We start from the raw sequence: 25122 nt of genomic DNA, 5'->3' as shown, positions 1-25122 counted from the left end.
ACAAACAGACGGTGTCTGTCTGTATGTTGAAGATCTCTGTAAGTAGGAGGTACAGACTCTCTTATGCTGAATTTTTGTCACTTCCTGGCATGGTTTCCATTTTAAATGGACTGAGATGACAAGGATATTACTTCAGTGTGGATTGCCTGTTTTTCATAGTTCTGCTGTTTCATTTTCTCTTTTTTGTTTGTTTTGTTTGTTTTGGTTTGATTTAATGAAACCACACTGCACTAAACTGAAGCACAGTGATTGAGTGCGTTTGCTTTAGACAAAAGGACCATCTCAGGTTCTGCAGATCTTTCTTTATTTCCAGTAAACATAAACCTAATGTCTGATGTAGCCCTATCATTTGCATGAGAAGAACAATGATTTCCATTCTTACAGGCAAAGATTGATGTCAGTCTTTATATTTCTTACTGTTCGTGAGTCCCAAACCTGTCTGACTCATGCTCAAATCTATAGGTTCTTAATGAGTAGTAAATATTTACAAAAATGTCACTTATAACATATTTTTACTTTTTAAATTAACTACAATAATTTTTCAAAGCAGCTGAGCTATAGTTTTCAGCAAAAATTACAGAAACAGGAGGAAAATGCATTTGCTTATGAAATGTTTTCAACCACAATATAATAAACACTACTCCAGTATTTATTAGGACCACAATATATGATTTACTCCTTCATGATTCTATTGTATACTGTAATTAAAAAACATGGTGCCAGTGCAATGGCATGGACAGATAATACTTTAGATTCGTTCAGTGTTATTTTTGGTGTTTGTCATGTGATGACAATTACAGGGCTATTAATTATCCTGAAATCACCCTACATTACATCATGCTTTCATGAGGAAAACGCAGCAGACTTAGCACTTAATATAAGAAGTCAAAGAAAGAACTGATGATAGAAATATCGAGAGGTTTAAGTCATTGTATTAAAATTCACAAGCGCTTACCTTGTGTCGGCACTTCAAAACAACACCATAGGCACCTAAGAAAGAAGCAAGCTGCATGATTAACTGAAATTCAAAACTACCAGTCCTGTCATGAATATTCAGAGCAATCATTATTACAGGTCTTACTGATACTACTACTATTTCTCTTCAAGTTGGGCTAATATACCTAAAAGAAGATCCTCATGCAATAATAGGAAAACAAACAGCGTGAGTTTACTTTAAAAATGTAAACTTGTGATGAACAAACCAGCGTGGTCTTTAATCATTCATCAACGAAGGTTGCCTCAATTTAGAAAGTTCACAGCGTTACCTGAAGGAAGTCATTTAATAATGCTATAACTACTCACTCACATAAAATACTGATCCCATCTTAGCATGTACATACTATATACTACAAAGTAAAAACAGTTTCAGTTTTAAGTGTCCTTTTTAATGCTTTTCATATGTTGATATGAATAAAGAAAAAAGGGCAGGTGGCTCAGAAAGTAGGACACAAGTGTTGGCAGGCTACTGTATTTCTGATGTTATTGACCCTGGCAGTCACACATACATCCCCTGAGGGTCCAAGAGGGATTCTTGAACTGAGCAGAGATAAGTGCTCCACACTCCTTCATAAGCACATCAGTCCTAAAAGACGTCATCTATTCTCTTCAAGGTGCTACTCTAATGTATTTACCTTGTTACTGACACAATTGATCGAGCTTTCAGACAGGAATAGGTTTTATGCATGAATAATAATTTTTAAAAGAACTTTACATAACTGCCAATGTTTCTACATCAGCTCTAATTGACACTGGGTTTCTTTTAATCTAAAAAGATACATTAAACTACTCAAAAATTATTCAAACCAATGTGACATACACATTCCTTTAATTACATTTAACACAACCATTTCAGAACAATGAAGTAATTAATGTTCCCTCAACAGTCAATTTGAAGAACTCAAATAACAAAAACAAATAAACAAAAAAATTTAGTTAATAATAATAATAATAATAATAATAATAATAATAATAATAATAATAATAATAATAATAATAAAAAAAGATAAAACATCAATGGTATGAATACAGTTACATGAATACACAGTGATGTTACCTTTTGCAACAAAAATATTTCCAGTTCCTGCTCATTTGTTTTCCATAAGCACCACAATCTGTCCCTACTGCCAAATCCATTAAAATAAAGTGATTTCATAAAGATTAATATCAGACCAAAAATTGCATAATTGAAAGGTTCTGAAAGGTTCAAAAGATGCAAAAGCACTACAGTTATTCCCCTCATTTTATTTTTTTTCCTTGTTATGATGATGAAGTGGAAATAATTTCATAAGAATCTGTATGTTTTGGGTGAGTCTGGGTGAGTCCACATACAGAAGTCAGTCCTAAATCATTAACAAAATTGACTGACCTCGCCATCACTGAGGAAAAATCTATGATGCTGGATCAAGTGGAGCACAATGTGCCATGGGTTCAGGGACAGAGCTGGATTGTTCCACTTCCACAACTTTACAGTTTAATGTGTGGCTTTTTCTCCCAGAGAGACTCATTGTTGAGCAGGCTTTCAAAATTCAGCTCCAAGTTTCCCTGTGTGCTTTAGCAACACATTGAAACATTTCTAGGATGGGAATAGGGGTGTAAAAACTGGGACAAGTGAGTGGCCTCATCTCAGGTCCTCTGCCACTTTACATCAAGCAAGTGGCTCAAGGAAAAAGAACAGCCATTTTGGCAGAGTTTAACTATGAGATCAGCCTGTCCCACTGACATCTGCAACAATAAAACTGAACCACAAAAACCACCTCTTCATTCCAGCTATAAGAGTACATGAGTATGAAACCAGGTCACAGCAGTTACCACCAGTTTCCTCACATACAAATTCTTCCAAATGAATGAATATGTGTTTCATATTCATTGATCTTAATAGGTTTGCTCAGTCATGTGCAACTTTGGTTTTTAATAGTCTTGTTCTAAAAAATAATGAAAAGGTACAAACAATCAAATTCAGGGTTTTTCCTCGTTCAAATTGAGGCAGGAACACACGGGCACACATGTGCATGCATGCCGTGCGTTCAACTGGCTCAAGCAAACATTTTTCACTAGTAATGTAATTTTAGGAGTTATAACCCATATCATTCTAATTTACTACCCTTTTAAGTTATTAATGGACAAAAATGTCTACTTCCAAAAACATGCAGATACAAACAGACTGAATACATTTGCATTTATAGCACTTATTCATGATGGTTTTCAGGTGGGACGTATAGGCGAGAAAATTTTGAGTCTAATGCTGCATAGTGCATCAAAATCCATGTTGGTTTGTCATTGACAAAACTGAAACTGCAAAATCTTGCAAAAAATAATTCAGTTTGCATTAAGCATAAAGAAAATAACAAGTGTTTTTAAGAAGAGTGTTTTTCCTCATGTAAGTTATTCAGTATATGGTAATTTTGATCAGGACTGAAGCTCAAAAGATTTAACCTAAAAAAATATTCATTCACTGACAAATATGGACATTTTTGTCCATTAATGACATGAAAGTGTGTTAAATTTGTACACAGTGTATTATTGACCTTTTAGAAAAATAAAAAAATATATTTTCAACATTTTTCAAAAAAAAAAAAAAAAAAATTGTATACAGGAAAAACCCTGATATAACTACTGGCAATAAAGCCCCACAACAAATTATGGAGTGTACTACTTCACACAAATAGCCAATACTGAAAACTAGCAGTCACTGTTGCAGATGTAGGCTATGCACAAAATAAAAACATGCAATTATATTACACATTTTTAAGTAAACAAGTAAACTCACCTTCACCCACAATCCCAAGGACTTCAAATTTATTCATTACATCACAGATGTCAAGGATCTTCATGAAGTCAAATGGCGTATTGCATGAGATGCATGGAGCTCAGGTGAATGGGGCCCAGCTACGGGAAGGCATGAGAAAGCCAGCTGTTGGCTCCCACGAGGTGTCTGCCGGCTGTCAGCCATAATATCTGCCACATGCCTTCCCCAGTGGCTGACTTTTATCTGCACAAAAACATTGTACCAAATTTAAGTACACACAGTGTAATCCACCCTTACCTTTAAAAGTACAGTTAATTCGCAGCCAGAGGCAAGATGCTTTTTATTTTGTTTAATTTATCCTTTTAATTGTTTAGTTGTGAAATGGATTTACTTGTCTATGAAACAGTTTTTAATCATCAAAAAACCTCAAGAGAGTTGGTCAGTAGTACTTCAGTGGAGCAGACAGAGTTCCAGCTAACCCTTTGAAGGACATTACGTTACATTAAATTGGAGAAATTCTGACAGATGGGCTGGTATAAACAGTACACCGGAGGTCCCCAAGATGAATCAAACTTAAAAACTGCGGGATCATATCATTCCCTGAATACAATTTTTACCGTAAACTGGAATACTTGTTCAATGTTCTCGTGTACATGTACATACATCACTTTATGACACAGCTGAATTATTCAATGTCATATTCAAGGTAACCCAATTCACTTATTGTGTCAGACTTCAGAAAGTCCTACAAGACACAAAGAAGACATACAGCTGTTTCCACCAGCTGCTCTCCAAGAGTGTAAATCAGTAAAGTGCTCCTTTAACATCAATTAGGCAAATAGTTAAAATACATAATTCAGCAAATGTGGTAATTTTATGCTCCAATAGTCAAACCATATCACACAAACTCTTCATGTGATTAAATAGAATCTGCTAAGACTCCAGATGTCACTTTCTGCATTTCATTTTCCTCCTTGCTGAAAGGCTCAAGGACTATTGTAGCCAACTCACACTCCCAGTCTCTTACAGTGCTGTGGGCTTGGGAGCTGCTCATTGGTATGCAAAACCTTGGCACCAAAATAAACTCTGTCTCTCAGAATATTTAACATCACAGTGTGGTTTGTTACTCCCTTATCTTACTCAGCTGCACACCATCAACACAGGTGTACTGAGAAGTATACTCTAGGCAGTCTTGGGCAGGATGATGGCAGATTTTACACTGATAGCTTCAGTGAAAACATGTGCCTTTTTGAAACTGAACATGTTAGCATACTGCCCGCTTCTCATCAATTCACGACCTACATACAGAGCCATGAAGCCCAATGTTTTCCAGAGCAAATTTTGAACAACTACTCTCTGAGCCTGGACCTTGAGAGCTAATATCATGAGGAATGTACTCTGCGTGGTTGTGGATCATATACACTGTTTCCATCAACTGAATGACTCATGTGTGGTAATGGACCTGGTGTGTCGAATTCAAAATATAGCTACCGTTAAACCTCTTCCTAATATCAACGCACTATTTTCTATGTCTGAATTGGGGTTCTAATGATCACAATCATTCATGATGGAGGGAATTTTGCCAAAAACAGGGGATGCAGCTGACGTCAGTGCCATTTCAGGGAAAGTGGCCGCACATTTTGAGGCACACAAAATAAGACAACAACAACCAACCAAAGATTTATATTTGTGGTAAAATGTTACATTGTGATTAAAAAAAATTGTCTAAATAATTACAGTCAATGTAAACGGCTGTCATAAACATATGCTGTTGCTTCTGGATAGAATTTCCTTCATATCTAAAACAGTAAAAGAAAATCATCCAAACCAGCTTGTAGATGTGAAATAACTGGTTTAAACAGGGACTGTAGCTGGCCTATACAGTACGTTCAAGTGTGTGTGTGCGTGTTAGCTACGACTACCCACAGAATGAATGTAGCTCCCACATTTTTAATGCAGAACAGAAATAAAGCCAACAAGTCAAACATTTGGCAAAACTCAAGCCAACTTGGGACAATTTCCCCCTTTAGCGGCTTTGTAGCATGGACTGTGGTGAGTAAGCTGCGTTAGCCGCGTTGCTTTACTGCTATTCCCAATTACACCATAAACAACAGCGCTAATTATCCTAAAAAAAAAAAAAAAACTAAAAAAAAAAAAAAAAAAAACAACCCGTCAATCTTGGCAACGTTGCCTTTCGTCTTCCGCTGAAGACATTCATGCAAAACCTCAGTTTCTCCATTTTGATCCAAACGAAGGAGAAATAAAGTACTCACTCATGAGATGATGCGGAGCAGCCTGTATATCCACCCACCGACGGCAGTATTTTCGTTGCAGCAGGCAGCTACAGTAACCGGATCGTGCGGTTGACAAGCTGCAAGCGCATCGCCAGGCAACAGTTTGATTAGCGTGACGTCGACCAATAAGAACGCTTGGAATGCTTGCTCATGCGAACGCCCCCTCACTCTCCACCAATGAGAGAGCAAAAGGGCTACGAGGGGGAGAGAGCTGTGTTGCGGTCTGAGGGTGTTTCGTACGAGGTGGGATATTATTGTTCTAATTTCTCAATTACATAATTCAAAAGATCGGACGCTGCCTCCATCGTCGTAGCATAATTTTGCCGGAGGCCGTGTCAAAAATGTCTAACAGTCGAAGCCTTGCATGATAAGAGTGCTGCAAAGCAACAAGATGAGTAAACCAGAGAGCAGAGATTCAACACAAAGTCTTCGGCTCGCCGTACGTATTGCCATGGTGTCATAACAATTTCACACTTTTTCATAGCAAAAACGTCATATTGCATTGTCTCTAAGGAAAGAAATGTAAGCTTAAAGTGGCCCATGACAGCAATAAGGTTAAACCAAAATACAGACAATTCCACACATGATCAACCAAAACGAAGTCATGCGCAAATTCATCATTACCTCCTCCATAATTTTAAATGTGTTTTCAAATGATCTTCCGACTTAGAAAAAAAGATTTAGAATTATTATGAAAGGTTCACTTGCCAGAAAGGTATTGCAGGTATTCATAAGGTTACAGTATAAAACAAAAAAAAAGAATAGTTGGTATGATCTTGTCTGTATCTTTATCCATGGCCCTCACTTCATTGAGGACACATCTGAGTTAATTACATTCAAACACTTACAGATCAATAAAACTTTTTCTGAATGCTACCATATGAAACAATGCTGCCACCCACAGGATGAACCTAAAACTGAAACAAATATCTGTCCTCTCCATCATTATTAACGGTTGATTTAAAAGTAGTTCAAGTGTGTGGGTGCCTGAGAACTGAGAACTGAAGGGATTTACAATCTGGCAAGATGTGACGAAGTGATACCTCCATGATGTGTCACCCTGCATGTAGAACATACAGAGGCTAGAAAGGTCACTGTAATTTAAAAACGCACTGAGGCACTGGAGCAACATAATTCATAATCAATCAGTATATATATATATATATATATTTTTTTTTTTTTTATATATATATATATACTACTATATACAAAACTACTGATTGATTGTTTGTTTGTTTTTTTTACTATGGGCAAAGACAATTAACTCATGTAAGTGCTCATATAAGGCAAATATATATTATATATGTTGTATTTATGCTGAGATTCGGGTTTTTTTTATATAATTACATGTAATTAGATCATTAAATATCTTCTGCTGAAAACTTCAGCTTCACTTTTCTTTTCTACACTGTAAAAAAAAAATAATAAAATAAATAAATAATCATGACTGACTCTGTAGTGAATGACCTAATTCAGAGAACCTTTTTTTATAGCAGTAGGTGGATGATAATAGAACACTGGAGCTAAATGTTACTGGACTTATGAAGAGGTCTTTTTTTTGAGAATTATTCTTTTTCAATGAAGTTGCTTGATTATCTCTACATATCTTCTTGACAATCTCAGCTACCATGTTTACATATTTGCTAGTGAATGTAAATTTGTATTTGCTGTAAATGCTAAAAGTTACTTGTGTGTACTTATAAAGGTAAAAGAAAATAACAAATAAAAAAAACGCATAGATTTTCACATGTACTTAAATTATTTTTATTGAATATTATTAAGATATTACATGCATTGTTTACTCTTGGAGATGGTCCATGTCTAGCTACCCAATGCAAAGTGCCATGATTTTAAAATAAACCAGGCATTTGTCATAGTCACTAGTTTACTGAGTATACATGTTAATATGTGCTGCAAGCTGCTTGAATGCTGAGAGTGACAACTGGGTTTGATATACTTAAAATAATCTTGACTGATGTGGGAGGCAAAACATATGGTTTTGAAACTGACACAGGACATTTAGTCATGCTCTGCTGTTTGGCATACGTGATGACACACTACTCCCATTTGCAGCTAAGAATGGATGATAATCCTTTTACATACGTAAATTTCACACACCTTTATGGAAATTGAATATAATTTTGTCTCAGCTTGGTTTTTGCTCTTTTTTTGTCCACATTGTGTTTCAATTTGTATACCCCTGACTGTCTTACTATTAAGCCTCCAAATATGGAAATGAGAGAATTAAGCAGTATGAAGTAATATTTCATATTTCTTTGTCATTCTACTACGTGTGGTATGCTAGCTAGTGTTTTGTGTTTAGCAAATTTATTCTGTGTAAAACAATTTGTTTGCATTTGAAGTAAGATTTCAAGATTTCAGTACACTTTTAGTGTCCACTGATAATAATGGGTTTTGCAGTACAGTGGTGTAATTTTCTCCCGTGCGTTAACAATTTAAATAGGAGCCTTGTTTGGACTTATTTTTTCGTTTTCTGTGACTTTATTTCAGTTGTAGTTTTTTTTTTTGTGTGTGTGTGTGTGTGTGTGTGTGTGTTATTTGTTTGTTTTTCTTTTTTCTCACATTCACTGACAATTTTGATCCGTTTCCAACCACAGCATGGAGAAAGACCTTGTAAAGAAGAAAGAAAAGGGAAGATGGGCAACTAAGTTTACTTTATGGAATCCCAAATTACGGCGCAAGTAATCTAGAAGGTGATTGGATGAGATGAGTAAACTTACGCTTGATTGGCTGTAAGTCTGAGTAACACGGGGGCTTATTGGCAGACTGAAGTACATCTTCTGGCTCCAGCCAGGACCGCTGGTCTGCCTTTGCTCACTGCGCAATACGATCTTTGGCATAAATTACATGCGTGTAAGCATACACTACATTCGTGAAAAAATGGCAGCTGACGCTTAGAGAAAAGTGGATCTTCAGTCGAAAAACAGACGGCACCTGTAAGTTTGCGGCTCAGAATAAATCATGTTTAATTTCCGAAGGGTGTCGGTTGAAGCTACCCAACTCGGGTGTTGTGTAATTACACTTCATTATGTGTGAGAAACTGCTCTCACAGGGTTAACGTTAAACGCTAAGGTTAGCCAACCTAGTTATTAGCCAGCAGCGGTAGCTAGCAAATCAAGCAGTTCGAGTTGTCAACATTGGGCCCCGGCTATTTCACGAACTATATGGTTCTGATTTTAAGCATCATATCCGAGAGAAAACATGCGCAATTTAAAACAGAATTGATAGCCGATTTAATTACAATGTTACATAAACATATACATGTACATAAATATTACATTACACCTAACGCCACCTCGATATTGAGCTAGCTAGGTGTAACCAACCAAGTTAACATTGAAAAGCTGATATAAGGTGACATGACTAGCTGCTAACAGTTAACTCTGATTGGTAGCGTTGGAGTTGGATGGAAAATATTGAGAAGTGTAAATGTTTGCCTGTCGACAACGTCATTAATTTCATCTTGTTAAAACGGTACATATACCTAACAAACAAGTACTGAAGTCTTAACAGTATTGTTAATTTGCCTCGTAGAGTGGCAATGTTAGCTTCATCACAATAACGTAACACATCCAAAGTGGCTAATTTCACCTTTCAACTCTAATAAATTAGTCAGTGTTTGTTCTTAAAGTGTCATTTTGAGGAGACACCGCTCATTTTCGTTGTCTCCTTTTAGACTCTCAAAAAATGTATGGCTATTTTTTCCCCCCCTTTAAAAAAAAAAAAAAAAAATTACCTATATCCTCACTTGTGTCTCTCATCTGGAGTCCGGAGAGACACATTAGCATTTAGGTGAAATCTAGAAATGAGGATGGAATGCACGCTGAGTGAGAATATTTTGTCAGATGGGCAGTCCCACAACACCACTCTGTCTGCATTCATTAAATGATCTCCAGTCTACTGAGTAAGACACAGAGTCTGATAATCTTTTACGTGCCATAAAAGTGTATTTTCTCTTTGCAACACTATGTAACCTGCCTGCTGCTTATCTCAAGCGATCGTTGTTTGCTCCCCCCGACGGATACCAGACATAACTTGATTTAACATCACTCTGGAAAGTCCATCGACATAGTACAGTACTACTGTTTTGTTAATAGCATCAAATAAGTAGCATGGGTAATTACAAGTGATATCTATAATACTTAATAAAAGCGTATGTTAAATGTTTGTGATTTGATAGATACATAGATAGGTTATTTATCCTGAGGTAAATTGAGAAAATCTCTCATCTCAGTTGCTGTCCTAGTATATATTGCATATTCTCTGAATATACATTTCACTGTTTGTTCCCAACATACAAGGTAAAGGAGAAAGGGGAAATGGTATCCTGAATATTTCAGAAAGCAATAAGATTGCCTTTTACTACAGGTAGCTATTCTTCCATACTAACATCTCCCACGTGTTTTAAATTGAAGCGAATAAACAGCATTGTAATTTTGATTGTATCTCACATGAACGAACAAATGATTCCTTTGAACAATTTTGTGTGTATTTGTGTGTGCAACATTCCTAATCAAATTAATTTGACCTTTGATATTTTAGGACAAAACTCCAGAGGCACACTGGATGAACTTCCTGCACTTTCATTAACTTATAAAAGGGTCACCATTGCTCATCATTGTGAAAATATCACCATTGGTCAACAGGCACCATGGGTAAAACTCCGCTAAAAGGCAAGCGTCATTTGATTTTACTTTTATTTATGCCTTTGTGGTATAAAGATAAAATAGTAGAATAATGTATTAATTAATGAAATGACAATATCAGAGATTTTATACATTTGTTGTTGAATAATTTGGGAATTTTGGATCCTTTTAGTCATTCAATTTGCAACCAACAGATAGAGTTGTACAGGAAAAGTTTCTAATACCATTCAAATATATGTGAATTGATAAAGACATATATTTTAAAATGCCTGGTCAGGCACAGTAAGAGAAAATAGCTGTATAACTATAAAATGTGCATACGCTTAATATGGTACAACTCAGTTTCATTTGTGTCATTGTGTTTTTGAATGGTAACTGAAGATATTTTAGCCATTTTGTAATAGTGTTTTCAAACATGTATGGCAGAGTTTTTACTATCTGTTGTATCATTTTTAGATCAGAAAGATGGGAAAAAAGAGAAACCAGGCAGAACAGTTCAACCAACAGGTACAACCCCTGCAACAACTAAAGGTGAACTCTTTATTTTAGATTTTGTGATGGTATCTTTATTAGTGAGTCTAGGTCCCTGAGGTAACATGTACATTATCAAAAGTGCAGCATAGTGATTTCATGGAGTCATTGCATACTACACAAGCAATGAATCCACAACAGAGTTTCATATAGTTTTGTGTGTGTCATCTGGCCAACACTAGTGGACCGAAGAGGGTATTTGAAATGACAACTTATTGATGAAAGTAGGAAGTTAAAATTAAGGTTTTTAGAGTCTAAACATTAAACCTTTTCTTTATCTAGATGCATTCAGCTGGGAAGAATATCTAAAGGAAACATCATCCATACCGGCTCCACCAAACTGCTTTCGTCAGGTATATCCTTCTCTATTTAATTAATATTTGACTGTGTCCATTTGCATGAAAATAAGCACTCTCCAGAATGTCCATGTTGACGTTAAGTATCAAATAAAAGCTTTGTGTTGACATTGAAGTTAAAGCTCTGTTTTAAGCCTGTAATGTAAATGCAGTTGTTTAGCACCTGGACTTAACTTATCACACTAATTTATCTATCTATGACTCCATGTGCAACAAAAAAACTGTACAACCACTCAGGTGCATACTGTCTCTTGTTCTGTCTAGCTAACAGCTAATGCAGTAAGGTGGCATAATATTGACCTGGCCCGAACTATGAACTGATTTAAAAAAAAACAAAAAAACAAAAAAAAAACAAAACTAACAAAGATGTGTATGGACTTGTCCTGTTGTCTGCAGGCTAGAGTCCCACCCTCCAATGACTTCAAAGTAGGAATGAAGCTTGAAGCCCATGATCCACGCAATTCCACTTCAGTTTGTATTGCCACAGTGATGGGTTTAACTGGGGTTCGTCTGCGTCTCCGTTTGGATGGAAGTGACAACAGCAATGACTTCTGGAGACTGGTAGACTCATCTGACATCCAGCCTATTGGGACATGTGAGAAGAATGGAGACATGCTGCAGCCGCCACTGGGTAAGAATGTTGGAGGGTGGGATGGAAACATATTGTTGGTGTCACATATAACCAAGAAAGAACTTAGAATTTTAATGACTAATGTCCTTCTTCCAGTTAAAATATATAGTTGAAAACAAAACAATGAAGGGGTATCTTCATGTGTAATGTATAATGTGACTTAAAACAAGATTAAAGTCTATTTTGAACTTATGGTCGACATTCACAAGACTGACATGCATGCAGAGGATAGGATATCATTTACAGGCAACTAAATGAATCGACTGTTATGAAGATTAAAATCACAAATTTTCTTGGTTTGAGTATTGATGGAATGGAAATGTGTATGTAAATACACAGCTACATACATAAAAGAGGTATTTGTCTGAGGTTTGTCTTTCAGTGTTGAAGAGTTATCTACAGAAATACATACCATACAACATTAAAAATCACATTTCAGTGCAAAAAATTACCCGACTGCTCAGATGGTGTGTTCATAACGGTAAATGTTGTCTTCATTTTACTCTCTTCCCCCAGGATTTCGGATGAATGCGTCCTCATGGCCCATGTTTCTGTTGAGAACATTAAATGGAGCTGAGATGGCACCAGCCACGGCCTTTAAAAAGGTGTGTACTGCTTTAAAAAGCTGTGTTGTACCAACACAGTAGCACCATCTTATTAAAAGTTTGCACATTAAGAATTTGTTGCATTGAGGAAATGGCCTTTCCTTTTTAGGAGCCTCCCAGGCCTCCACAGAACAACTTTAAGGCAGGCATGAAGCTGGAAGCTGTGGACAAGAAGAACCCACACCTCATCTGCCCTGCCACCATTGGGGAGGTAAAGGGCGATGAGGTCTTTATCATGTTCGATGGATGGCGGGGTGCCTTTGATTACTGGTGCAAGTGTGACTCCCGGGACATCTTCCCTGTAGGCTGGTGCTCCCTGACCAAGCATAGCCTCCAGCCACCAGGCAACAGTGGTGAGTGTTATCCTGTAGGTGGCAGCAGAGCCCCGTACATATATGGAGGTTTGAGGAAATGCTGTTATTTATATTGAATGCTTGACACTAATTTAATTGAAGCACCCCTAAAGCCAGACCAGGAAATTGAAATCAAAGCTAAAAAAATATAAATAAAACAGGATTATCAATATTCATTTGATCTTGCTTATAAATCTACACAATCACGTAAAGATTAAAAATAGTGTAAAGTCGTCCTCTTTTCTTCCTAATCTTTGTGTCACTATCTGAATGGAAATGTTTTTGTGTTTGAAAGATTAGACTGACAATAATGATAACTGGAGCTAAATTTGTTTTGTTGATTTTGATGCAATAAATAGTGTGGAAGCCTTTAGAGTTTGACTTTAGAGACTGCAAATGTGTGGGTACTACAAATGTAAAGGTGGGGGTGAATTTGTAAATGGACAGCACATATTTACAAATTTGTTTATTTCTAAAGCCCCCATAGTTTTTGCAGTACTAAAGAAAGTTATTTTGGTTAGTTAAATTTTTACACCATGTTTTCAACATGGTTGTCTTGATAAAACTGCAGTCAGCCAATAACTGTAGGGAGTCACATTGCATATAGTGTGTAAAACAGCCGATCCTGTTGATACTCTTTAGAATCACTGTTTGGGTAAGATGGAGCAGAAAGAATAACCGGAATGTTGGGAGAGATAAAGGAAAGAGGATTTATATTCCTCATATCATACCTGTTTATAGGAAGAGACATAATTACATAAAAAATATTTATGAAGAGTTCAAGGTAATCAACTGCAAAAAACGTGACACACAGCTGCTGCTACACCCCCATTGTAATGTTATTTTTAAGTTTACTCCTCCAAAAGGTTGAGAGGGGATATGAAACCACACACATCCCCTTTTCCTTTGCACCTTTTTCTCTCCTCTCCTCCCGTCTGCATACTGCAGCTCCCTCCTCTGTCACTGTGGGCTTTGTTTTGAGGTTGCGTTGCTTTTTGGCAGAAGATTTATATGGCGTTCTACTTTATGCTTGGGGACTCTGAGTACATACAGAAACAAAATATTTACTAGCTGAGTAAATAAGCTTTTACAATGTATCTGTTTAGGTTCTCTTTATTTCTTTCAGCATGATGAGCGCCACTTTTTTTTTTTTTTTTTATGATTTGGATTTGTGTTCTGCAGTGGTAAGTTCTCTTGTTACTGAAAAGAGTTGTGACGACGTGTATGCTCACGCAAAACACAGGGGTGGGGTGGGGGCAGTAATGTTTTGACAGTCCGTTGGCAGCCAGTGCAGCCAGTAGCCCGGTCTGTTACAATAAACAGTCTGTGTGTGTGTATGTGTGTGTGAAATGTGTCTATACTAACTGGAGAGAAAAAAGAGCAGAGGGCACTGCTTGAAAGATACTTTTATTATTATTACTATTATTATTATGAAATGTCAAAACTCCACTTACATTAGACTGTGGCAGATCAAAGTGTGGATTGAGTGACCAGTGGGAGCATTTTCACTATGTTATATTATGGGATTGTGTGTGTCTTTTGTCACTTAACGGTTAAGCCATAAAAGGTATAAATCAACAGTCTTAAGTTCTGTTGAATTACAGTTTTCTGCAGATCTTTTTATGTAGTTAATAGGCTTTAGTTCTCTTATCTAGCATTGTTAATATGTGTTTTAACAAGAATATTACAAAGGGATTTTTGCAACGAATCTGTTGAATAAGATGCCTAATATGCCTCACTGCTAATATGTTACTGTTGGGCTAAAACTGTAACAATACTGATATTGTTTTCAACAGTGAAAGGCATCTTTAGACAGAATGTAAAATCAAGAACCATGTAATTGGAACTGTGTGATAGAAATTAGAGCACTCCCCTGACATTTGCTCTTATGTCCTGCCCCAGTGTAAACACAGAGATTATACAGTAAAGGAAACAAAACCCATCTTCTATTTTATTTATCCTTTCATTGGACAGATGTACTGCAATTGCTAATCTAAAGAGACTTAAACCTATGGAGCCAAACGCTCACTGCTAAGTCTTTGTTTCATGTCTTAACATGTCCTTATAGTCTTGACTGAAATATTGAAATGTAATTTACACAGTTAACCTCCCAAAGAATCTGCAGACTCTCCCAGCATCACCCTCCAAGCCCAGCAGGCGTTCCATGCAGTCCCCCTACAGACTCCCCAACCCTCTTCCCCCTTTGCCTGTCAGGAAGGGGGTACGGGGCCGTCGGTCCAAGAGTGAGACCATTGCTCTACTTAAAGCTGTGGCAGAAGCAGCAGCTGCCCAAAATGGAAATGTACCTGAAAACACACAGCTTGTACCCCGGCCCCACAAGAAGAGAGGACCTAAGCCTGGAAGCAAGGTAAGACCCCTGAAAAGATTTTTGGAAGTTAAAAAAACAACAACAACAAAAAAAAACCAACCCTTAATATTCAGTTTATGCTAAGATTAATCTTCAAATGGACTCATCTTTCAGAAAAAGTCCAAGATTCTCCAGAGTCCAACTCTGCCCAGCATTCAGGTCCCACAAGAAAGTCCTCCTAGTCACAACTCAGTAGTTTCAACAGGTAATGGTTGTCTCTTTCCATAATCAACTATCACATATTGTGATGTTTTTGTCCCTAATGTGGTCTGTCTTTATGTGTTGCTCTAGTGTGTGTCTATGTGAATAAGCATGGAAACTGTGGTCCCCACCTGGACAGGAAGCAAATGCAGCATCTTCCTGACCACTTTGGCCCGGGGCCAGTGAATACAGTGCTCCAGCAGGTGGTCCAGTCATGTATAGAATGTGCATACCAACCTAAAGTCCTGCTCATTGCTCTGCAGACTCATTCAGGAGGAGGAGAGGTTGTCAGAGGTAGACACACACACATTCACACAAAAGCTGATCAGATGGCTGTACCAGGACCTTCTTTGTGACGGATGAGCTTTGTCCATTTCAGTGAGAACAGATGGTGGAGTTCGTATGGTCAAACTACCTTCAGCCTCCAGTGCTTCGTTTGTGCTGCGGTTCCTGGAGACCATGTGTCGTCACTTGCAATGTGACAACCTGTTCAGCAGTCAGCCGTTCAGCCACTACACTGTTTATGACAGGAACAAGTCAGGTAATGACTGGATGCACTTTTACAATACATTCCATATGGTTCTTTTAATAAATTAAAAAAACTGACCAAATTTGTCAGTAAAAGATACTTTCATGGTCCTATTAAAATGTTCCAGCTTAACAACATATTTTCTTGACTGTGTCTAATCTGAATAGTTAAAGGACATATCTTCCTCTTTAAATTACTACACTGATCTGAAAATGGTGTCTCCCCTGTTTGTGTGTTCCTAGTGAAAGAGGAAGCGTTGGATTCTCCTTCCCTTGCTCGGAGTAGTAAGCGTAGTCTGTCTGGAGTCTCTCCGCCATACGCAGCCCCTCTTTCTCCTAAACATTTACGCACTGAGGCCCACCCTTCAGAAGGTACAGCACAGTAACTGTTTGGAGATGCTTTCAAACATGCAATGTTCTGAAACAAACAGAGCTTATTCAGTTCTTCTGCAAAAAAGTAAGCATGTTCTTTAGACCAGCTACACAGCAAGAAAAGCTTAACATTTTTACAGTGACACAATGTAATAGAAACATGAACATAAGAATCATTTAAAATGTGGAACAATCAGGTGAGGAGCAGAACATTTTTAACAGAGTAGATGTCATTTCCTGTATTCTGGTGTCTGGTGCCTCCTAATTGGTGTGTTGGCACTTTGATCTGATTAGAATGGGAGAAAAATGATGGGTACATTTTGTAATTGCAGAAATTGATTTGATGACTAATCTAATAATAGTAACACAGTTAGAGGAAGTTAACCGACTGCTACTAGTGATGAAAGGCTGTCCTTTTCTTTTAAAATAACTTCCTTAGTGGCGTATTCTCAACTGGTTTATCCCTTTCCAGCATATTTTAATGCTGTGGCTGCTTACATATGCCCATGCTTTCTTTATGCTGGCATGGGTGTTAAAACAATACATCCACCAAGAAGCAGCTCCTTCTCTACTGTTCAATTCCTGTTTCATTCCCATCAAATGTCCAAGCTGCCTTTGTGTAACAACAGTTTGAGCCTGTGATTGGACAAAGTAACATCAAATAGATATAAAAAAAAATCTTACTGAATCACATAACTATGTATTTGAACTGATATTTAAAGGGAATACTATTCACTTGGACAAGTCGATCGTTGTCAACACACTTGAACATGCTGCCAAAAATGAAGTTGTTGTGTGGCCTCTACGGGACAAATTACACGACGACAGCATTCAGAACTTGTTTTAATTGTCATGTAATTGCACATTATAAACGCTGACGCTGATTAATCAGCAAATAGCTTATATCAGCCGATAACATTGGTATGCTGATAAATCGGCTCCAGATGACATTTATGTCTTCCTCTCTCTAGCAGAGACTCTGCCACATGAGGAGAACGGGCTGATAAAGGAGCAGCGCTACATGGACTCAGCATCCAACTCCATGACTCCTCGTGCCCAAACAGTGCGGAGTTCATCAGAGTACCACCCTCAGGCCAGCAGCCTCTACCATCCAGGTAACAGCACACCCATGCGCCGCCTCTCCTCCAACCCTGCTGACATGGCCTCCACACAACCTCTCAGACGAGTGGAAGGTACAGTAATGACTTCTGTAAGAAGGTGTATATGTTTCCTCTCCTGTGGTCGCTGTGCTGAGTATGTCTCTCTTGTTTGGCAGCAGCCAGCTCCACCACAGATCCTGAGGCTCTTGTGTTTCATCGTGAAGGTCAGCAGCTTTCCAGCAGAAACCCCTCTTCCTGGTCCATTGAAGAAGTGATGCAGTTTGTTAGGGATGCTGACCCCACAGCGTTAGCGCCACATGCTGAACTATTCAGAAAACACGTGAGTGAACTCAGACCTCATTATGTTATTAGCAGTGGCCCCTGCTGGTCATTGGCTTTGCAGCATGTTTTTCTTAACACGACTCTCACTGTTTCCACAGGAGATAGATGGAAAAGCCTTGATGTTACTACGGAGCGATATGATCATGAAATACATGGGTCTGAAGCTGGGGCCTGCACTTAAGTTATGCCACCACATAGAGAGGCTGAAACAAGGCAAACTGTAACAGAAGCCAGGGCACTAATGTCCCTGCCATACCTGTGGGCAATAGGCCCCAAAAGAGCCAGCACTTGGACACTGACTCATGGGGCACACAGGGACTTCATGTCACTTCAGACTCACGTCCAGAGACTGAACACATTTTACGACTTTATCCAGACGTCCTGAGTGGAGAAAGTGCGCTGTGCAGTGCTGACACATTACCTCACTTCCTCTTCATTGAACAAATAGCTGTTCAAGTCTACCAGACACCACTGACTTAACGAAATCCCAAAGGAAAATAATCCCTGTAGTGTTTACATGGCATAGCGTATGTGCACGTGTGGACATTTTTTTATGAGATGAAATCTTTAGATCCTGGATTTGGATCCCCAAAGATGGAGAATGTTTCTTTTTATATAATGTTTTTACTATTGTTGGATTTCCAGTTCATAAAGAACTTGGTGTAATGAAACGAAATCCATCAGATGATCTTCCCTTGCTCTTTTAAGAGAATTCAGTGGTTTTCACTGTTCACATGTATGCCTAAAGTGTGGGAATATCTGCCTGCCCAAAAAATGTTAACAGTGCATTCCACTACTTTCTTGTAGTGCTAGACAGACGTTTTCAATTACCTTAACTATGTCGTCAGCATTGTCATGGAATCGTGCTGTTCTGATGTTTTTATTTAATTTTTTTTTTTTTTTTTTTTATTAAGCCTCCCCTTTTCCATGAACATCCTGCAGGACTATCACCTGCTGTGCTGCATCGTGTGTTATTGTATTTTAGTGAGCCTGATGTCACTTCCCATCGACCTCCATGCAGTTCGTTAAAAAGTTAATCCATTTGTTTCCAGAGCCCGAACAAGTTAAAGGTATTCAGATTTCAAAAGACAGATTGTTAAAGAACTGCAAACAGGACATTTCTAAGGGCTTACTGTGTTCATTTTTAAGTGACATTTCTATCAGTCATAAACCTTTTAAGCTCATTGGTCTGCCTGCGACCTAGGCGTTGTCACTTTTGACCGTCACAATCACTGTTAGCAATGAACAGATGTGTACAGTTTTATGGGTTTAACCATGAATATAAGCGACAGAATGTACATTTTGTAGAAACTTAATATTTTAAGGATATCATATACATAAGTTAGAAATGTGAAGATAAAGGGGATGGGGGTATTTCAGTTAATTCCATTCTGCTTTTTAATAATTATAGCAGTGCTTTTAGTTCGAATACTCAGTACTAGACTGCCTTGCTTTACCTATGACATTTCTCAGGTTTATGTGGTCTTTATTAGTACAAGCTTTTGTAGCACACTGTTTATAATATACATAACAGAATTTTCCTGTTACTCCCTTTCTCTGATTTTGAAGGACTTGTGCCATATGATATTCAAACACAGGATCTAAGTGCTGTTGATTTCCTTGTTTTGCATTTTCTTTAAAGTACTTGAAAATATGTTGCAAAAAGTCACTTGTCCATTATGTCAACCCAGATAAACAATATGTGTTTATTATCTGTATTTTCTCCTTTCTTTTTTAATAAACCTACCAAAAAAAAAGGCTGTGCACATTTTAGTCATGTTAGGGGAGCTTTTTAAAGAGTTGCTCAATTCTTGTATTTGTTCACCTGAAAGCCCGACATTACTATAGCTAAACAAATCAGGCCTCCTTGTGTTCATGAAAAATAAGACAGTAACTGTCAAGCTGTTTGAAAAAGCTTTTTTTCATTTTGAAAGAAATTATTTTGATTGATCACAAATGTGCTTTTATATTGTATATCATGAATAATGCAGTTTCAAACATCACCAGCAACTTGAAATGAAAGTGTTTGAAGTTTAATTACCCACCATCTATGCAGAAGCCAACATATGCTACATTTTAGACCAGACTTCATAAAAATGATAAAAAACAAAAACCACTGATAATAATGTAGAGAAATTTTAAATGATTACATTTCTCATTGCAAATCAATGAGAAGACAAATGGCTGATGTGTCAAGTGCACATCCTGAAAGATCCCATGTACATCACTGGCACTTCATGTGTGTTCTTTAGTTACTGCAATTGTCCTTTGTCATAACACGGCATTCACATGGTTTTACATCCTCACTCTGGAAGTCACTGACCAGGAGAAATTGAAAAAGGCTTTTCAGGCTGGACTGATTGAAATACAAACGTTGTAAACAACCTATAAAAAAAATACATTTCTTTTTCTTTAGAATGGGTTACCTTCACACCTCTTGGTGAATTCTAAAAAAAAAAAAAAAAAAAAACAAAAAAAAAACATTCTGACGTGAAACCTGCTAAAAAAAAAAAAAAAGTAATATGAAAACTGAGACAAGCAAATGAAGTGCTTGGACTCTTTAGTTCACTTCCATATAAAAAGCACACATACTGTACAGTAAGCAAACATTTACCTGCCAGCATTTCAACAGTTCAACATCTTAATAAAAACTTTTCATAAGAGAAAGGTGCTTCAAGAGACTGACAGGTACAAAGGAAGATGTTTTTATATGCAGTCACCTTTTGTCTCCTAACTGACCATCCAGTATATACACAGACTTTATAAATAAGGGTTGTGAAGAGAATAAATTACAGTGAAATCCTCTACAACATTTCAAACTACTTCATGTTTGGAAAAAGAGCTTTCTGTTGAATGGACTGTAGACATAAGTTAAAGAAAAATGGGAATCCATATAAATAAGATTCGGGTTTCATGTATTTTCCATCCGTCATTTGTTCATCCAGTCTGCATATTGCTGTTACTAGTTCTTGGCCTGTTCTCTGTAATCACAAAGGGGCAACAGTCTTAGTAGAATAGGTAGGACACTTTTTAAACTAAACTATGACAAAGTGCACTCAGTAGGAAAAAAATAAACTCACACAAACAATCCCCACATTCAGAACTCCGATAATAATAATAATAATGGAATAGAGTAAAATTCCATTGGTCCACAAACAGTACAGATGACACCAAACCACTTGGAACAAATGTTTTACACTGACATGTTTGATAAAGTGGGGGTGGAATCATACCAGCACTGGTTCTAATAACAGACTAACAAACACTTCAACAAACATATGAACAGTATTATCTCTCAGTCGAGTCAAGGAAATGGTCACTATTCAATCTTGGCTCTTCCCATCTCCTTTAAATTATCCCCTGCATTTTCAGTTGACGTAAATTTCCTAGATTCACTCAATAGGTCTGTTACTGGAAAGAGCAGAAGGATTGTACCGTTGTATATACTTATTGTGAGGCAAATTTGTCCAGAAACCAAGTGAGATCTTTCCAGAAGTGTCTTTAAATTTAGACAGGCCTGTAGAAAGTTGTTTACATATGAAAACAATTAAGACATCTGTTTTTTTCTCCCTGCTGTTTAACAAAGTAGCAATGTATAATGTGACAGGCTGCTGTTGCCAATAATGATTTTAATGAAATTGCAGATGCCAAGTTATCCTCTAATGTTAAAGCCCTGCCGATTAGAAAGGAGCGCATCGCTCAAATGAGCTGCTGATAAACTTGGGAATTTCCAGTGATGATGATGATGATGGGACATGGTTTAACAGTCTCCGTCACGTCCTGCCTATGGACGCTGCTCTGCTCAAAACAGAGAGCTATCAGCTCTTTAGGGATCTTCAGTGCACTTTTAGAAAAATCACACATGGAAACAAACAACAAACCCAAATGGAAAAATGGAACTCACGTGTCTTTCCTGTAATTATAAAGTCAGATCTCCAGCTGCCAGCTCCAGCTCAAGCTGCCATACAGATAAAAGCATTTATGTATAACACGGTATAACACTGCAGAGTAGTGCATTATATAACAACACAACAGTTCAGATTTCTGGAACCTCTGTGTCACACTGTCAGACATTCATGAGCCTCAATTTCAGAAACATTTGGAACTCTGAGATTTGATTGGACTTGTAAGTGTATGAGTTTGATTACAATATGTCTCCACTCGCGCTTTATGGTACTCGCTTTGGAGGGATTACGAGAGAACAGTTCAATGATTCATTCCCCTCGGCTGAGTGCCCTCACTTCCTGGGGAGTAGCGCTGCCAGTCTCTGCTTCTTAATGGGAAGGAAGTGGATCTCCTGTGAGCTGACCTTCTTCAGTTTGATGGCTCTGTTTTTAGGGACCTTTTTAAGTGGGTCACTGAGATCCTGCTGCTCCCCCTGGGACACTGATGGCACACTGTAGAGCTGCTGCAGTGATGCTGCCTGGCTGCCGTCACGTTTAATGGAGAAGTTCTTTGTGGAGACCCCAGAGAGACCTTTTATCTTCCCGCACAGGATAGCGGGGATCGCATCCTTCACAGAGACGATGACCTTTGCCGTCTGGGAAGAGCTGACTATTTCCAGATTCCCAGGCCCGCTGAGAGATGCCTCCTGACCAAGAGAGCTCGACCCGTCAGTGTTGCTGTCCACCACCCACTTGTGGTGCCGACTGAACTCCAGTGAAGCCAGACTTCCCAGGAATTTGGAATCTAAACTCTGAGTGCATTCAACACCCAGAGACAATGAAGTACCACTTGCATCCTGACTGGACTGGAAAGCTAATTCTCTGTCTTGTCCTGCTGAGCTGCTGGAGCTACATGATTGAACACACTTTTTCTTCACACCAGGCACTGACAAGTCAAGCACACTGTCCTGCTGTAGACTGGGGTATTCCTGTTTTGGTTCAACTGGACATGCCCTGACAGAGAGATCTAACACCTGTCCTTCATCTAGAGGAAGTGAGGATGGGGACATATTGTGTGACTGGAACAATGGCAGGCATCTACTTGAGGACAGTGAAGGAGAGGTAGTATCTTTTGAAGAAGTCTGAGTGCTTTTACTCACAGTGCAAACTGGATTTGGCATGCTCCCCTTTAAGTCATCAACTTGACGGACAGGGATGAGGATGGGGAGAGGGACGGGCAGAGGCACTGGCAAAGGGATGATGACAGGGTATGGGACTAAAAGTGTGGCAGGAGGAACTAATGGAGCCAGAGGGGAGTTGTAAGGTGGTGTGAGGGGAGGAAGGGGGAGGAAGGTAGAGCCTGGTGACTGACAATTTGATGAACCAGCCTGGGAAGGGAAGAGGTCCTGCAAGATGGCTGCAAAAGCGGGATTCTGGAGAAGTGAGAGCAAGTTAGCATCCTGTGTTTGTCCAATGGACTTCTGGTCGACAGGTGGAGGTAAACCAAATGTCAAAGGATTCTGACACAGGATGTTGTTCTGGAGCGGCAACTGAGGGCAGGTAGTGGCCTGAGGAATTACAGAAGGACTCATGTGCTGGATAACTTGCTGGTCCAAGACCAGGGGAAGTGAAACAGGGCTTTGGCTTGTTATCAAGTACGGTGCTGCCCCCATTTGGCCAAGCTGAGCACCGCCTGCTCCGGCCATCTGTAAGTGAATTGGCAGCATTAGTGGGCTCTCTCCCAGGCACACCGGGTGCAGCACAGTTGTGGCAACTTTAAGTGAGACACCCCCTGAGGACTCAGCAGTCGGAGGCACCACTGACGTCGCAGGAGGCTCCATTTGGTTCGAGAGCCCTCCTTTGCTCAGTCCTGTCATGATGCCATCACACGAGTCAGCAGGGATGAGCGGAGTAGCTTCATCTTCCACTTTGCTTGTGGGATCCCGTGATCCTACCTCAGCGCTGCACACATCAGTCTGCAGCTGCGTCATGGCTTCAGACATATCCTCAGCACCCTCCATAATTCAGCCTGAAGAGTCAATCAAAAAAAAAAAAAAAAAATCAAGTGCTAGTGGCAGGCCTCATCCATTATTCTTCTGGGCAGCCCTGCAACACAGAGAGGAGAATATTTGCTGTAGTGTCAACAATTTATTACACATACAAGGACTTTACACAGCACTGAAGAATTTGTCCTTGGAGCGATGCCAAGGGACACCTGCCTCATGTTGTGTCTGGGACAGTTCAGGAGGTGTAGTGAAAACCTAAATATAAAATACACTGCAAACAAAGAATGCTTGGATTGTGATATGTATAGAACTACAGTACAAAGGCCTCTGTAAATTGATTTAACCTACAGGTATTAATTAAATGGAACCCATTTCACTGCTAAATAAATAAGCTGCCATTTGTTTTTAATGGAGCAAACTAGCCCCTTAAATGTCCATCATCTAGGCTCAAACACTGGCATTTTGAAGCTTTTTGAAATTCTACAGCTAGAACACATTGGATTTCTAAAAGAGTTTCATAATGTTTGAAGTACTGAAAATATTTCGCTACATGAAAGGAAAGATGAACCAGATACAGCTTTACATTCATCACAAAAAGGTGTCTGATAGTCCTGAATGGGCTTTTTATTTGCAATACTAAACTGTGAGAGTTTTTCAATGGAGTCCTTTGTCAGTATTCCACAGCTGAGGACCCGTGTGCAATTAATTTGTGCATAGCACATTAAACACTTAATTTGTTGTTAATTCTTTTTTCTCTTTGTTTTATATCCTTCCATTCTAGTCACCTCAAGGAATCAGCAAATCCTTCTACACGTGTGTCTGCTTCCTGCTGTTAAGGAAGACCACAAGAGAAATTAGTTATTATTGTGCTATGCATAAGATAACCTACACTCTGAACAGGAAGTGAAACCCTTGAAATAGTTTTGGGCCCTTCGTGTAGCTAGTAAGAAATGCTTTTCTGCTGAATGTGATACATATTCAGTGATGATAATGACAAGAAATGATCAATTGACTCTTTGCACTCCCTCATGCGTATTCATGGTTCACCTAAGTACCTCTAACAGACATGACTTATTATCCCTATTCGGATATTGTTGCTGCTGACAAATGAGGAGGAGAGTCACATAAGAAATATGATT

General features: G+C 38.5%; 2 protein-coding genes across 3 annotated transcripts; one reads left to right on the top strand and one right to left on the bottom strand.

The window, feature by feature from the left end:
* The first annotated feature begins 8902 nt into the window (after positions 1-8902).
* LOC115042570 (sex comb on midleg-like protein 2) lies at positions 8903-19842 on the top strand. Of its 2 annotated transcripts, none has more exons than XM_029500871.1 (15): positions 8903-8996; positions 10603-10733; positions 11163-11237; positions 11520-11590; positions 11990-12224; positions 12741-12829; positions 12939-13182; positions 15285-15550; positions 15665-15755; positions 15842-16045; positions 16131-16292; positions 16523-16651; positions 17623-17844; positions 17931-18091; positions 18192-19842. In XM_029500871.1, the coding sequence occupies exons 2-15, from the start codon at positions 10712-10714 to the stop codon at positions 18315-18317; spliced, it is 2097 nt and encodes a 698-aa protein (XP_029356731.1). In that variant the 5' UTR covers positions 8903-8996; positions 10603-10711; the 3' UTR covers positions 18318-19842. The 2 variants fall into 2 exon arrangements, with proteins under 2 accessions (XP_029356731.1, XP_029356730.1); XM_029500870.1 differs by having other exon boundaries at positions 17928-18091.
* Positions 19843-20658: 816 nt separating this feature from the next.
* Positions 20659-23998, bottom strand: rai2 (retinoic acid induced 2). The gene has a single exon (XM_029500644.1). The coding sequence runs from the start codon at positions 23996-23998 to the stop codon at positions 22331-22333; it is 1668 nt and encodes a 555-aa protein (XP_029356504.1). The 3' UTR covers positions 20659-22330.
* Between the last annotated feature and the right edge of the window lie 1124 nt (positions 23999-25122).

This window comes from Echeneis naucrates, chromosome 4, assembly GCF_900963305.1.
Source record: "Echeneis naucrates chromosome 4, fEcheNa1.1, whole genome shotgun sequence".
Classification (NCBI taxonomy): Eukaryota; Metazoa; Chordata; class Actinopteri; order Carangiformes; family Echeneidae; genus Echeneis; species Echeneis naucrates.
The sequence above is the reverse complement of the archived record's forward strand: the minus strand, read 5'-3'. Positions and strand labels throughout refer to the sequence as shown.